The sequence below is a fragment of the Suricata suricatta genome, chromosome 12 (genome assembly GCF_006229205.1).
Source record: "Suricata suricatta isolate VVHF042 chromosome 12, meerkat_22Aug2017_6uvM2_HiC, whole genome shotgun sequence".
Lineage (NCBI taxonomy): Eukaryota > Metazoa > Chordata > Mammalia > Carnivora > Herpestidae > Suricata > Suricata suricatta.
Window position 1 is genome coordinate 105,255,751 of NC_043711.1, and position 15,073 is coordinate 105,270,823.

A 15,073-nucleotide genomic window follows, 5' to 3' on the forward strand; every position below is an offset into this window, starting at 1 on the left:
GTGCCAGCTGTGGCACTGGGCCTGTGGCCCTTGCCCTGCGCCTGGCTCTGGAGGCCGACTCAGGACAGTCCAGCAGAAGCAGTAAGGAGGGACGGGCTTTGAAAACAGCCCTTCTGGCTGGAGGATGGGCTGGCGGGGCCCCGTGGTGTGGGGACGGTTTAGGTTGTGTTCTAAGCAGTGAGAAGCCTTGGGAGGGTGGTCTGTGCTGGGACGGGACCCAGCTCCCCAGGCCGCCCTGGGCAGGGAGGTGGGGGTGCGGGCACGTGAAGAGGCAGCAGCTGGGAGAAGCCCAGTGTGGCCGGAAGTCTGGTTGCCGTTGGGTCCCGGCGTCCACTGCTGTCCATGCTGGCTGTGTCCTTTATGAGGACACATAAAGCACCCCTCCAACTGAGAGGACCCCGGGGACCCAGGCCCCCATGCTCGGCACACCCTTGGGGCTCTGACCCAATCCGCCGAGGCCTGCCTCGTGGATGCTGCCCACTCAGCTGCCCAGCGCAGGCTGCTCCGGTGACAGGGCTGGAGCCCACCTCCAGAGACCCACCTTACACACTGGCTGCCCTTGAGTCCTCTGCCCTTGCATTCTGCGAAGACTGTCCCCACCTGTCACTTGGGACCTCAGCCCTGTGTGACATGGGGACCACCACCATCCCCTAACAGACTGGCACCGGTCCAACACCAGAGCCTAAGGGCGGGGACCACCGGGGCCCCGCCCTCCAGAGCCAGCCCCGCCCAGCCCGCCGCGGGGAGCCCCAGCCCTCCCCACCCGCACCGCCCCAGGAGCCGGAGCTGGAGGGGGGGGGCGGGGACCGAATGTGTGCCCCGCCCCACTCGCCCTCTGCGGTGGCGGTCGGTTCGGGGGCGACACGTCCTAGGAGGAAGCACCGCCGGGACTGACACGTGGCCTTGGGCGGCGCTGCGCGTGTGGGTCGGAGAGGCGGGCGCCCGACCTGGACGCTCTGCGCCCGCGGACGGCTGCCCCCGATGCAGCCGCCACCACCGGAGGAGGCCCGCAGGGACGGGCCTGAGGACTCCCAGTGGTCCAGGTGGGCCCAGAGGCGGGGCGGGACGGCGGCTTGGGGAGGGGGCGAGGCACCTTCTCTCCACCTGTGGGCCGCGCACTTCCCGACGTCCTGGGGCGATCCACGCACCAGCACCCAGCCCGGGACCCCCTCCTTTCTGCCGAGCCCCAGGGCCAGCGGGAGCCCCTTGAGCTCTCCAGGCTCCTGGGGGTTGTGCAGACAGGAGGTACCCCAGGAGTCCTGCCTGGGGGAAGGGGGCGTCGTCCTGGCTGGTGAAGAGGGAGCTCACAGGCACAGCTGCGAGTCCTAGATGTGACTTTGCCAGGTAGGACCACACCCATTCCCAGCCGGAGCCCCTGCGGTGCGCTCAGCCCTGAGATCCAGCTCAGCTGACGTGGCAGGTGGCTGTCCTGGCCCCACCTGCCAGCTGAGTGCTGTGGACAGGCCTCCACAGGGGTGGGGGGGTCTGTTGGGGGGCAGGGTCCACATTCGGGGAAACACTGTTTCCACATCCACTGCCACGTGCAGAAAGCCCCAGGGCAGGGGCTCTGCTTACGACCGTGACACACACAGCAGCCAGGAACTCAGAGGAGCCCCCAGGCCACCCAGGCGCAGCCCTGCCTCTGGTTCTGTGGACGCCGGGCCCACGTCAGGCCCCTGGGACTCTGAGGCCAGTTCGTGCCCAGCTCCAAGTGCCCAGGGAGCCTGGCCTCGGGACCTGCTGCTGTCGCCCAGCACAGGGTCACAGGAAGGGTCCCAAGAGGTGTCCCCGAGCTTGGGGCAAAATGAAGGCAAAGCTAGTGGGGAAGATGGAGAGAAGCTGACTCAGAAGCTGGGAGTTTCCCGCAGGACACGGCGTGCAGAGTGGTGTGGGTGGGGCCACGGAGCGCGTGAGCCCCAGAACCCGGCCCCCACGCCGGGCATCTGCTTGAGCTGGGGACTGGCGCCGGTGTCTGCCCGGGTCCAGGGCCACCCTGCACCCGCCGCGCTCTCTCCCCCCTCCCCGCTGCCCTGGTTACCGGGGTGCTGGTTCAGGTACTGATCCCGGTGGCAGAGGGTTGTGACCCAGGGCTATAGAATGTTCTGCAAACTCCTTCTGCAGTAATGTTTCAGTGGCTCTAGCTGGCTCAGCCTTAACTGCCTCCCTCTGGGACTGCTCTGTGCCCTTGGCACGCGGGCAGCCTGGAGTTTTGGAGGGTCTGTGGGGTCCTGGGTGTGCCTGGGTTCAGGGGACAAGTCCACCCGTAATCCCTCACAGTAAGTATGGCTGTTTCTGGCTGCCCACCCTGTGTGCCCTCTGCGTCGACAACCACGTGTCTGCCCTGTGGGCCCTGGGAGGCAGGGGTGGAGGCAAATTTCCCTTTTCTGAATCGAGGGGCCACGTGACCACGTATTTGCTCAGCCATGGATCCTCCTCATGCACAGGGGCCATTGGCAGGAAGCAGAAGGTGCTAGAAGGGTCATAGGAAGCATTCTGATGAGCTGGGGGTGCGGGCCTGAGGCTCAGGGCCGGTCACAGTGGCAGGAAGAAGCTTTCCTGTCCCCTCCTGCCACGGCCTCTGGGTTCCCGAACAGCCACCCGCAGGGTCCAAGTCCGTGTCTGGGCTGCCGAGTCCAGCCAGACTTCCTTGTTCTGTCTCCCCAGCCGCTGGAGAGGAAGTACCTCTGCCTGCCCAGCTGGCATTGCCCCCAGCGCAGGGACTGGGCCGTGGGGGCCTCTGGGGCCCAGGGAGGTAGCAGACGGCACCCTGCCCTGCACAAGCTCAGAGCAGGCTGCTGGCCTGGAGGCCCGGGGGCAGCACCGTATTGCAGGTGCCCGCCAGCCTCCCAGAGTGGGTCAGCCTCAGCCGGCCGTCCAGTTTCTAACTGGACTTCTCGCCCAGAGAGCAAACACAGCCAGGCTCTCGGGGTCACCAGTGCAGGGGGCCAGGTGGGCGTGCTGGGGGCACAGTCCACTCTGGGTGCAGGTGGCCCCCCACTGCTCCGACCACAGAGGGGAATAAGGTGCGTTCCGAAGTCACCTTTGGACCCTGGCTGTCTGTGGAGCGTTGAAACTTTTGCTCCCACGCCCGCATCCTCCTGGTGCTCCCGGGCAGTGCACACACGCTTGCAGCAGCTCGGGGCGGGGGAGCACTGTGGGCCTCCCCCGGAACGGGGCACCCGGAGGCTGTGGCGGTGCTGCAGAGCACACTTGCCCCCAGATGGTCCGTGGCTGCCACCGGCCGGGCCAGGCCAGCTGCACTGACTCAGATGGGCAGTTTGGACTGTTTGCTGTGCCTCCCCAGTAAGGCCAGTGGGACTGTTTGCTCAGAAGGAGCAATGTCCCCAACAGGCCCGCTGCCCCTGGGCTGGAAAGCTGGGGTGGGAGAGAGGACTATGTGGGGTGCTCGCAGGGCACCTGCTGTTAAGTCCCAGGGATGAGCGTCGGGAAGACATTCAGGGTGTCATCTTCAGGTTTGGAACCCCAGAGGGGATGGGTGCCCGAGCCTGAGGTGGTGTGCCCCACTAGCGGCTCCGTGTCCCATGTCCTGTGGTCACTGACCGGGTGCCACCTGTGTGCTGGTCAGCCTTGTGGATGCCTGCCCCTGCCTCCACCCCATGGCCTTCAGTTCCAGAAAGAAAACGAGCGTTTGGGGCCCAGAGGGACAGCCGCTGAGCTGTCCAGGGCTCCGCCCCTCCCAAGCAGGGGAGGCCGTTGGACCCTGGGTCTGTGAGGCTGTCCCCCGTGTCCGGACTCCTGAATCATCCCAGTAACGTTCTAGGAACCTGGAAGTGGGGGTGGGGGCATGACGACCAGGGTCACAGGGCAGTTTCCAAGTGGAGCACCCCGCCCCCCTGCCCGGCCTCAGCCAAAGCAAGTCTAGCATCTGGCTTCTGGAATTACACAACAGGGATATTTTTAGCACGGGACCTGATTTCCCACTGACTCCGGTATATAAAAGCAGATGGCCACAGAAGGGCGCCCTGAAGTTCCATGCGCCCCACCCCTCCGGCATCCAGAGGCCCAGCTTGAGGTCCATGGTCCAGAGCACCCTGTCTTCTGCACCCCTGGGGAAACCAGCCCAGGGAAGGGATGGGGTTCCCTGCGTCATGCCAGGGCCCCGACAGAGTCTTCTTTAATGCCCCACACCATGAGCCCCATCTGGAACTGGATGGCACTTTGGAACTGGAATCCCTAAGCCTCAGTGGGGGCCTGGCCTACAGACAGGGGTCTGTCGGGGCCGGAGGCCAGGCTGCCGGAACTCGGACTCATTCACCCCAAGCCCCTGAGCGATAGTGTCGAACCTCAAATCGGCCGTCTCTGCTGGCGGGACTGCAGGGCCCCGCAGCCTCTCTGGGGGCAGTGGCTCCTCGGCTGTGGAGGGCAGCAGCCAGGAGCAGCCCCAGGGCGCCCACGGTGGGGCCACTCAGCGGGCTGGGGACATGGGAGGGCTGCCTCCTCCCGGACCGTGGAAAAGGGCACTGCGGTTTGTGACGGGGGGCAGACCCACGTGGAAACGCCAGCCAGAGGAGGTGGACACAGTGGCCTGGTCACAATGACTCCTTGTTGGGACATCGGGAACTTGCTGGTCACCCTGCTGTTTACTCACCCATGAAGGAGGCAGTGTCACAGGCATGAGCCCTTCTTCATGGAGGACACGGAGGGAGGAAGAGGCCTGGTCCTCTTGTTCTGTGCACACAGCCCCGCCGCAGCGGGGCACGCGGAGGGCTGGGGGAGAGCCCCGCTGCCCTGACCAGCCCCCGGGGCCGCTCCCGGGGTCAGCGGCCCCTGCTGCTGGGAGGACGCGGCCCTGACTTCTCCCAGCAAGCTAGGCCCTGCTCCAGGTCGGGGAGTCCGTGCCAACGGGCCTGTCTTCTCACACCCGCCGAGGGGGTTCCTGGTGTGTGTGCCCCGCGCGGGATGGGGCCCCGCAGGGCTGCTCCAGAGCTCCTGCACTCTCTGACCCCCCTCCCTCCGCACAGGACTCCACGAGTCACCGGCGCACCCCCGCCCCTCGGGCCTCCTGTGCCCACAGCTGGTGCCCACGGCTGCCCCCCTCCGTTGTTTAAAAGTAACGTTGTCTCTGAGGACAGACCCCAGTTTACAGAGCCACGTGAAGGGAGTCTGGGGTCCCCTCAGCCCCCCATCTGTCAGGGTCCTGCCTTTGTCCCGCCCGCGAATCTGTGTCCACACAAAACTACCAACAAAAGCGGATTTGCTCAGCTTTCTGAGGTTTGTTTCGACGCCCCGGGACCCCACGCGGGACCCCACGGGCACGGGGACCCCAGCTGCTGGCGGCGGCCGTTTCTCACTTCCCTTGGTCTCAGGGGCAGTCAGGGAGCACTGGCCAGGGGTTTTGAGGACCGGCCCTCTGTGGACCCCTGTCTGGCGACTTCCTAGGCAGCCAGGCTGCCTCACCTCAGCCCGGGTTTCTGGAAGGGCCGACCACCCCCACAGCACTGTCTCCCCTTGCTGACCCCCAGCACCACCTGCTGGGCAGACACAGCTTTCCTGGGGACCCTTCGGAGACCCGCTGTCCTGCTCCCTCCCTGCAGTGGCCCCACCCCCACCGTGAGAGCCCCCTTTCAGCCAGAGTCTCCTGGGCGGGTTCTTAAGCTGTCTGCTCCTGCCCGGCTGCCTTCCTGGGGCCCCCTGGCCTTGTGGGAAGTGGGGGCGCAGATCCTGGCTGTGGGCCCAGCCAAGCACCCCCTCCAGCCTCCGGCCGATCCTGGGCTCCGCCGCGGCGAGTGGCTTGCTCCTCGCATCTGCCTGTGCGCCAGCAGCCAACAGATCTGGACTTAGGTGTTCGAAGGGCGGCCCCTCCTGGGCCTGACTCAGTCCCTCCTGTCCCACAGGCCCGAGTGCCAGGCGTGGACGGGGACGCTGCTGCTGGGCACGTGCCTGCTGTACTGCGCCCGCGTCAGCGCGCCCGTGTGCGCCGTCTCCATGAGCCAGGACTTCGGCTGGAACAAGAAGGAAGCTGGCGTCGTGCTCAGCAGCTTCTTCTGGGGCTACTGCCTGACTCAGGTGGTGGGCGGCCACCTGGGGGACCGGTAACCACCCTGCTCCCCGTGCGGGCTGCCCCGGGGCGGAGGGGAGGTGGCTCCTGCAGAATGAGCATGGGGACAGGCCTGGCCCGGAGCAGGGCATCAGCTGGGGGAACCGAGGGGCATGGCGGAGGTGGGGGGGCAGGCACACAGCTCCCCTCGGGGTGCTTACCTGGGGGGCTTGCTGGGGACAGAGGGGCAGGCGGGGCCTGTGCCCTCACCCTCCACCCCTCTGCAGAGGAGGGCGAGTCAGCAGCGCTCAGAGCTGGGCGTGGAGCAGGCGCTGGCCAGGCTCCTCCAGGCAGGATCTTCTCTCCCTGCCCGGCTCGCGTCACGGTCCTCTCGTCCTCCAGGATCGGGGGCGAGAAGGTCATCCTGCTGTCCGCCTCGGCCTGGGGCTGCATCACCGCCGCCACCCCGCTGCTCGCCCGCCTAGGCAGCGCCCACCTGCTCTTCATGACCTGCGCACGCATCCTCACGGGCTTGCTCCAAGGTGGGGCTCTCGCCGCTCCCCTCCGTGGTCCCAGCGTGGCCCCTCGCGCTCATGCGAGGCAAGGCGAGTGCCCACGTGCTGTATATGCGTGCGTGCACACACACATGGACACGTGGACGCGTGGAGGTGTCCGTGCTGGTGGGTGCGTGTGTGTGCACTCGGGCGTGCTCCCGCGTGCCGTGTGCCTTAACTCAGAGGAGGTCCCTGTGTGCTTGCTGACGAGGCCCCGGGAGCCTCCAGCATGGTGGGCGGGCAGGGGGCACGAGGCCCGCCCCCTGCCCCGCCTCTGCCGGCCACCAGCTCTCTGCTGCCCTTCCCTGTGGGGACTGGTTGGTTGAAGTGCTGAAGCACTGTCCCTGTTCTAGAAACACTACGAAGTCTGGCACATTCTGATGTCAGATGCCCTCCTCTGCCAAAAAGTCTACTCCAGGGACGTGGGTGGCAGCCAGCTGGCCACACAGTGACCGTTAGCGCCCCTGGCCACTGGAGCAGTGGGGACATGCTGAATTCCTGTGTGCTGCTGTGCAGAGGCTGCCCCTGGCTGCAGCCTCCAGGACCCACGTCTGGACGTAGCCTCTCCCTACTTCTGGGCCAACCCCTCGGGTCCGCACCCCGGACAGTCTGGCTCCTGAGCTCCCGTGAATTCACCCCAGTGCTGCACAAGTGGCGTGCGGCCAGTACCATGGCTGGCATTTCTGGGTGTCCAGCCCGGTGGCCCTCAGCTCTGGCCATTTCCCCGTCTTCCAGGGAGCTGGGAGGTTTGGCCGTGGCCTGTGCTGAGGACTTAAGGGGCAGCAGTCCGTCTGGGTGACTGGCGTTGGTGTGGGCTGAGGGCCGGGCCCTGATGAGAAGGCCGGGCCCGTCTCACCTCCTCTTGGCTTTTCCCGGTACTTTGAGAGAAAAGCACAGCACAACAGGCGAGAGTCCTCATCCCTTTTTTTAAAAATTAGGTTTCGCAATAATTGTAGATTCCTAGGAAGTTGAAAAGAAACATAGAGAGGTCCCAAGGTTCCTCTACCTTCCTGCAGTGGCACCTCGTGTGGCTGGAGGACAATGACACATCCGGGCCCTATGGCACCACAGGGCTGCTCGGGTCTCGACAGCTGCACGTGCACCGCGTGTGCAAATGTGTGCGAGTATGCACGTGCCCGTGTGAGTGTGTGAGTGTGTAACCGTGTGTGCGCGAGCATTGTGAGTGTGCATGAGAATGCGTGTGCACACCAGGACTCTAGACGGTGTGGCAGGAGTCCCGGCTCAGACCCAGTTGTCCCCAGAGCTGCCCTGTGGCACGACCCTGAGCACACCGTCCCCCCGCTGAGGGTCTTCAGCTGACGGGCGCTCGGAGCCCGGGCCTGCTGGCCCCCGGGGGAGCCTCCCAGAGCGGCTCCCGGTCTGGCCCCCGCCCTGGCCCCAGCTCTCTGCTTGTTTCAGGGGTCTACTTCCCGGCGCTGACCAGCCTGCTGTCCCAGAAGGTACGAGAGAGTGAACGAGCCTTCACCTACAGCGCCGTGGGGGCCGGGTCCCAAGTTGGGTGAGTCCAGGCGCTGGGAGACCAGGGCACAGAGGGCGTGGGCCTCAGTGGGGGCAGGCCACGTGGGCACGATTGCAGTCGGGGTGGTGCCGGTCGGCTCTTCTGTGCTGTGGGGACCCCCTTGGGCATGTCCTGTCCCCAGGGCAGGCGGTGTGGTTGCGGCTCTGGCGCCTGGGGCGCGGAGTTTTTGGTCCGACCTGAGGAAGCCTGAGGGGGTGCTGTCCCGAGGTGAGAGCCGACCTGTGCCGCCCTGGGGAGCGTGCGACAGGGTCCAGACGTGAAAGCCCTGTGCCTGCGCTCCTGCGCGGGGCCGCGCTCGGGGGCAAGGGACATGTTGCTGTCCTGACGGGGCTTCCCTGCCCGGGGCTCAGGTGCCTCACTTCCCCGCTGCCAGAAGCAGGCAAGAGGTCAGAGCACGGGGGGGCTGCCTGTGGGGCTGGAGCAGCCCCCGGGGCAGCCCGAGCACCCGGTGGGACAGACCTCTGGATCCGCCGTGCGGGGCACACTCACAGGGAAGCGTGTGCGGTCTTTCTGAAGTCTCGCCTCACCGGGCATCCTGGGCCTGGGTCTTAGGCTGAGAGGCATGGCAGACAGTCTGCCCACTACACAGATAGGGAAATGGAGGCTGGGGGGGGAGGCGCCACCCCTCAGGCCTGCTGGCCCTCTGTTTTCTCCTTTAACGTCCTGGCTCGGCAGGGGGCAGGCCGGGCCTGCGGAAGAGAAGGATCCGCAGGGCATCGGGCTTTGTGCCTGCTTCTCCTGCATCTGCGTTTAGACGTCTTGGAGGCCAACTCGAAGGCCTGGAAGCTAGAAGTTAGAGCAACGGAGGGCCCTCGTGCCGTGGCACAGCTGCATGGCTGTGCCCACGTCCCCTGGGCACCGAGGCATCTGCGAGTCCCCCTGCACGCTCCAAATGTTTCACAAAATACACCCCGAGGGGGCAGCTGCTTTCCTGGCCAGGAGGTCATGCCGGGTCATGCCCAGAGGCGCCGCCTTGCCCCAGTGGGGCTCAGGGTCACGGCCACACTGCTGTCTGTCTTCCAGGACGCTGGTGACGGGGGCCGTGGGCTCCCTGCTGCTGGACTGGTGTGGCTGGCCAAGCGTCTTCTACCTCTCCGGCGGACTCACCCTGCTGTGGGTGTGCTATGTGTACAGGTACCTGCTGAGCGAAAAAGGTAACCGCGCCAGGCGGGGGTGGCCGGCAGACGCGGCTGCCCGGGGTGGGGGCCAGGGCCTGGCGCCCGGCCCGCCAAGCGGCCGCTGAACACCCACCCAGCTCACCTGCTGAGCAGCGCCCACTCAGTGGGAGCCTGGGCTGCAGCGTGGCCCGGTCTGGAAAAGCATCCTCTAGTCCAGAGCCTGAGGAAAGTGCCGGTTCTCGGACTGGCTCTGCCCAGGTTCAGGCCTGAGAGCCGTGCCCAAGGAAGAAGCGGGCACGCAGGGACCGGCAGCTGGCAGGGGCCGTCGGTCTAAAGATGACAGGAAGTGGGGCTTCAGGGATCGGAGGGTGGGGGAAGGACCCAGGAAGTCTGTCCAAACTCCCTCAAATGCTGACAGCCCACGGTGCGGGCAGGGAGAACGGTGCGGTGGCGCCCAGGGTGGCCAGCCGGGCTGCAGGGCTGTGGGGCACCGGCCCCAGAGCTGCCCCCCAGGAGCCGATCTGTTGCGAGTAGATGCTGCACCCCGATTCTGAGTAGCTTTCATGTGGAAACTGCCTGTCCCCTCAGATCTCCTCCTGGCCTTGGGCGTTCTGGCGAGGGGCCTGCGGGTGTCCAGGCGCACCAAAGTGCCCTGGAGACAGCTCTTCCGGAAGCCCTCTGTGTGGTGAGCCGGCGCCTCGGGGCCGCGGCGTGGGGCAGGGGGGCGCGGGGACGAGCCCGGCGGATCTGGGGTGTTCCCCGAGCCTACGCGGGCCTGGGTCCACCCCCGGCTCCTGGGCTCCGCACCCTCAGGCCCCCGGGGGCTCACAGGGGCCTCCCTGGTGTGCGGGGCGGGCGCGTGGACCCTGAGCCCGGCCCTCCCCCCACAACAGGGCCGCCGTCTCCTCCCAGCTGTCGTCCGCGTGCTCCTTCTTCATCCTCCTCTCCTGGCTGCCCACCTTCTTCAAGGAGACGTTCCCCAGCTCCAAGGTGGGCGGGCCGCCCTGGCGCGCGGTGAGGGGCACACAGTGTTGCTTCTGGCCCCACAGGGGCTCTTGGCCCCCGGCTGACGTCACCTGTGCTCAAGGTCGGCACCTCTGGTCTAGTGCAGGCCCGCTCCCAGGACGGGCCCTGTGCAGAGCAGAGCCCTACCCCAGAGCTCAGCTGATGGCCTGTGCGTGGTGTTTCCCAGATCCGGCTAAGTGAGGGTCGTGACAGGCAGGGTGTGACCTGCCGGTCAGCGTGGCCCACTCCACCCCACCGTCCGGCCACCCTCCCCGTCTGGTGACCAGGACCCTGTGCACCTGTGCCCCCCCTGCTTGGCCCAGTCATGGTGCGGGGGGCCACGAGGGAGACTCGGCCTGCAGGGAGACAGTGCTCCTGGACCTGGAGTTTGGCCAGGGTCGGGGGAGGGCGGGGTTAGGGAGGCCCTCGAGCCCAGGAGCCCAGCCTGTGGGCCGGGACAGACTTACTGGGCATCAGGGGACGTGGCAACCACTGACCTGTGCCACCTCTCCCAGGTGGCCAGGCGCCTCCCCTCTGAGGCCTCCCTCTTCCCTGCAGGGCTGGGTCTTCAACGTGGTGCCCTGGCTGGTGGCCATCCCTGCCAGCCTGTTCAGCGGGCTCCTCTCTGACCATCTCATCAGTCAGGGTGAGCCTGGGGGGAAGGGCTGCCAGGAGCCAACCCCGCTTTGCCACACTGGAGTGGACGGGGCCACTCCCTCCTGGGGGCACTACAGCGATGGTAGGGGGCCTCAACCCCTGGACCTCGCTTTGAGAGTGGGGCCCCGACCACCTCAGCCTCAGCTTCCCCAAGGGGGTGGGGCGCAGGGAGAGGACCCGAGTCCTTCTCGGACCGTGGGGCTCCTTGGTCCTCAGAGGGGTCAGAGGTTGTAGGTTGGGGGAGGCTGTGTGTGCGACCTCAGGACCCCAGCAAACAGGCCTGAGTACGAGGATCTCACAGACACGCACGCTGCACACACACGCACACGCATTCTTAGACGTTAGTCCTTTCCTAGTTAGGGAGTGCTGCACACTCATTGAGGGAAAAGTAGAGACTTTGAAGAAACACGCGTGTAACCATCCCAGGGACGGGGCCTTCCTTCTGTGTGTCTGCTTGAGGAGAACCCTCTAGATGCACACCCCGGGCAGGGCACACGCACTCACACCCACTCGCACATGTGTGCACATCACCCAGCCCACAGGGTGCCCAGGCAGGCACACACGCTCACACACACTCACACATGTGTGCACCAGCACCCAGCACACAGGACACCAGGCAGGGCACACACACCCATACACACTTGCACATGTGTGCACACACACCCAGCACACAGGATGCCCAGTGCAGGCGTGTGCTCTCGCACGTATGCGCACATGTCTCACGAAGGACCCGGGGCACCCTCTCCTTGAGCCCAGGGCCCTTCCCTCCCCTTCCCGCTCCCCCTCTGCAGCCGTGCGGGCTGGGACCCCACGAGGGTGCGGCCGTGGCTCAGCGCAAATGGGCCAACGGGAACCCCTCCCCTCTGCCCAGGTTACAGGACCATCACTGTGCGGAAGTTCATGCAGGTAGGGAGGGGGGTGATCTCTCTGGACACCCCTGTCTTGTTCCTGGGACCTGAGGGTTGTGACCCCCAGTCTCTTGACCCAGAAGCATTCGGAAGTGCCCCAGGTCAGCGCTGGGGGCCGGCTTGGCTGACCTGAGGCCCTCCTCCCAGCTGTGACCCTGGGCAGGCCTGGGAGGGGCTCTCCCCACCGACCCTGCCAGCCAGCACCAATCCTCTCTCCCGCAGGTCGTGGGCCTCGGCCTGTCCAGCGTGTTTGCCCTGTGTTTGGGGCACACCTCGAGCTTCTGTAAATCTGTGGTGTTCGCATCAGCCTCCATCGGCCTGCAGACGTTCAACCACAGGTGAGGGCCCGGCGCCGCACCCACCAGCGGGCACCCTGGCACGGCCTGGCGTGGCTGAGTGCCCTGCTGCGGTGGGCAGGCCCCGCCTGGGCTGGGCTCCGCGTGCCCGCGTGGCAGTTTCTAGCCCTCGGGTGCTCAGAGGACCAGCGCCAGGCTCCACAGGTGGAGGCTGTCCTGCGGGAAGTCGCCCACCTCCCTTTCTCTTTCCCACAGTGGCGTTTCCGTCAACATCCAGGACCTGGCGCCGTCCTGCGCCGGCTTTCTGTTCGGTGAGAGCTGCAGGCTTTGTTCGGAGAGGAGGGGCCCCCACCCAGGCGGCGCTGGCCCGGCCCTGAGCTGCTCCCGCCCCCAGGGGCTGCCCCTGGGTGAGGGCCTGCTGTGACCCAAGCCCATGATTTGTCTCCATAACAGGTGTGGCCAACACAGCCGGAGCCTTGGCAGGTGAGAGGCGGGATGGGGCGTCTCCTGGCTGCCCGGCCCCTGAGCCTTCCCGCCACGCCAGCCCCTTAGCCCTGCAGGGGGGCACGGTGCCATCCAGGGTCCCACAGGGTCAGAGCAGAGGGGGATGAGGCCCTGGAGCTGGTCTGGGGCGAGAACACAGCCGCTTCCCACAGTGCGCACTTTTTTGATGGCGGGTGCCCAGCCCCCACTTGACCCACAGATGCGAGTCAGACCCTCAAGGTCCAGGTTCCAGGGGTTGAGTGGCTGGATGATAACATGGAGCTCACTCCCCACGGAGGACCTGTGAGTGGCCAGCCTGTGAAGCGTCTGGCCCTCTCAGGCCCTCTGAGGCCGGCCCTCCCCGGGCTCTGCGGCTTGGACACCTGAGTTCGGCTTCTGTCCCCCGGGGCCACGCCTGGCTTCCCCTCCTGGTGGCCCAGCCCAGTCCCTCCTCCTCCCCCAGGACCACCCTGCCTGCCCCTGTCTGCTGCAGGTGTCGTGGGCGTGTGCCTGGGAGGCTACCTCATTGAGACCACGGGCTCCTGGACGTCCACGTTCAACATGGTGGCTGCCGTCAACGGCCTGGGGCTGTGCACCTTTCTGCTGTTTGGAGAAGCCCAGCGGGTGGACCTGAGCCCCACCCACGAGGCCCTCTAGCCGCCGTGCCTGACGGTTCCCTGCCGACCCAGTGCCGCCCGGCTCGGGGTGACCCGATCCCGGGTGTGTGAGCAGAGCGGGGCGGGTCCCAGCCGAGCCCGGCAACCTGGGCGGCCTCCATCTCTCCACCTGCCACTGAGGTGATCGTGCCCTCCCCTTGAGGCTTGCGGGCTGGCAGGGGTGAGTGGGGCTGGTAGTTTTAGTCGCAGCTGCGTTATTACAGACAGTCTGTTCCACGCAGGTGCCCACGTGGTCACGGGGTGGGGGCACCGGCGACTGGACTCTTCCCCTCAGACCTGCTCTGCTTTGCTTCTTGGCCCTTGGGGCCAGATCATTCTTCCTGGGGGGCTGTCCTGCGCACTGCGGGCGTTTAGCAGCTGGCCCCCACCTCCTCGGTGACAGCTCCCGTCATGACAACCAGCACCGGCTCCTGGCCTCACCTCCTGTCCTCAGGGACCACCATGCCCTGGGCCATAATGGCGGCTCCGATGGAGTCTGTTGGGGGGCTCATCTCTGGGGATCCCCCTCGGCATCCTTCTCTGCCAGGGATGCTTCTGGGGAGCAGGGAGCCCTCCCACCTTGTCCTTCTCTCTCTCATCGTGAGGAACTGGTCTCATGAGTTTGTAATAGATTCTGCAAGACGTGTATGTAGAAAAACTAAGAATGTGGAGAGATGGCACCAGACTTATTCAAATGATGGCTATTAAACTGGGAAAGAAGAGTGTATTAACCTTCCTGTATTTATTTATTCTGAAGCTTTTCATTCATTTCGAGAGAGAGTGAGTTTTTGAGTGAGCAGGGGAGGGGCAGAGAGGTGGGGGAGAGAGAATCATAAGCAGGGTCTGTGCTGTCAGCCCAGAGCCTGATGCGGGGCTTGATCCCACGAACTGTGAGATCATCACCTGAGCTGAAATCAGGAGTCAGACACTCAACCGACTGAGCCCTCCCGGCCCCCAATCCTCCTTTTTTAAGAAGAACAAACAGGTAGGAAAGCCTTGCTGGGCTCACCGCAGGAAGCCAGCAGCGTGTTGCAGATGGTGGTCAGGGCAGCCCCGAGAGCAGACACGTTTGCAGGGACGAAGGTCGAGGCGGATGTGCAGGGGCGCGAGGGAGGGGGTAGAAATGCGCTGGAGGCGGCGTGGAAATGCCTGGGGCGTGCTCATTTTTCCCAAAGGCCTTCGCGTTTGCTCTGCTGGAGGGTTTGCCCAGCGACCCTGGTGGAGGAGGAGCCTCCGCGGCGGGTGCCCTGTGGCACCGGACACGGCGCAGCTCCCGGACCGCGAGCCCAGGTCTGCGGCGCAGGGTGTCAGCGCATTCGCACTGCTGCGCGGCCGTCCCCACCCACCGCCTCCAGAATCTTGCACCTTCCCAAACGGGAAGTCTGTCTTCTTTAGACAACACCCCCCACCCAGCCCCCAGGGCCCACCATCCACGTCCTGTCCCAACGGGTGTGACGGCGGCTCCAGGCCCATCACAGAAGTGAGTGGAGTCCTGCAGTATCTGTCCTTCAGGGACTGGCTGATGTTGCTCAGCGGCGTGTCCGTGAGGCCCAGGCACGTCGTAGCCGGTGTCAGCCAGTCCTTCCTTTTTGCAGGTGGGTGACCGTCCAGCACGCGCAGGGACCACAGGTGCTCGTGCCCTGGTCTGCAGACAGGGGCCTGGCTTGTTTCTACCTTTGGCTGTTGGGATAATGCCTTTAACACCTTTATCTGTAACCCACAGCAAGCTGTGAGCTCCCCAGAGTGTAAGCAGGGAGGTGGCCCTTCCCGTGGTCACTCAGCCTTTGAGGGTCTCAGACCCTGAGCTCCTGAAGGAACACAGGACGCAGGAGGCAAGGGTGGGTTTCTCACAAGGAGA

At 65.7% G+C, this 15,073-nt stretch overlaps 1 protein-coding gene across 3 annotated transcripts; it reads left to right on the top strand.

The window, feature by feature from the left end:
• Positions 1-844: 844 nt before the first annotated feature.
• SLC17A9 (solute carrier family 17 member 9) lies at positions 845-13,946 on the top strand. 3 transcript variants are annotated; one of them, XR_003901219.1, is made up of 14 exons: positions 845-1,043; positions 5,856-6,053; positions 6,401-6,540; positions 7,972-8,071; positions 9,116-9,246; positions 9,799-9,895; positions 10,104-10,200; positions 10,774-10,861; positions 11,744-11,778; positions 12,003-12,118; positions 12,332-12,387; positions 12,530-12,559; positions 13,053-13,356; positions 13,458-13,946. XR_003901219.1 is itself a non-coding variant. In XM_029918135.1 (13 exons), exons 1-13 carry the CDS (start codon positions 982-984, stop codon positions 13,214-13,216), a joined length of 1,314 nt encoding a protein of 437 aa, XP_029773995.1. In that variant the 5' UTR covers positions 845-981; the 3' UTR covers positions 13,217-13,946. The 3 variants fall into 3 exon arrangements, 2 of the variants coding, with proteins under 2 accessions (XP_029773995.1, XP_029773996.1); XM_029918135.1 differs by having other exon boundaries at positions 13,053-13,946; XM_029918136.1 differs by lacking the exons at positions 10,774-10,861; positions 11,744-11,778 and having other exon boundaries at positions 13,053-13,946.
• Positions 13,947-15,073: the final 1,127 nt, after the last annotated feature.

What these genes read in the sequence shown, in the direction of transcription:
- SLC17A9 (XM_029918135.1), top strand. Translation starts at nt 982, where the DNA reads ATGCAGCCGCCACCACCGGAGGAGGCCCGCAGGGACGGGCCTGAGGAC. An exon ending in CTGCGCCGGCTTTCTGTTCG is followed by an intron (nt 12,388 to 12,529) that starts GTGAGAGCTGCA and finishes TCTCCATAACAG; the next exon opens with GTGTGGCCAACACAGCCGGA. An exon ending in CACAGCCGGAGCCTTGGCAG is followed by an intron (nt 12,560 to 13,052) that starts GTGAGAGGCGGG and finishes TGTCTGCTGCAG; the next exon opens with GTGTCGTGGGCGTGTGCCTG.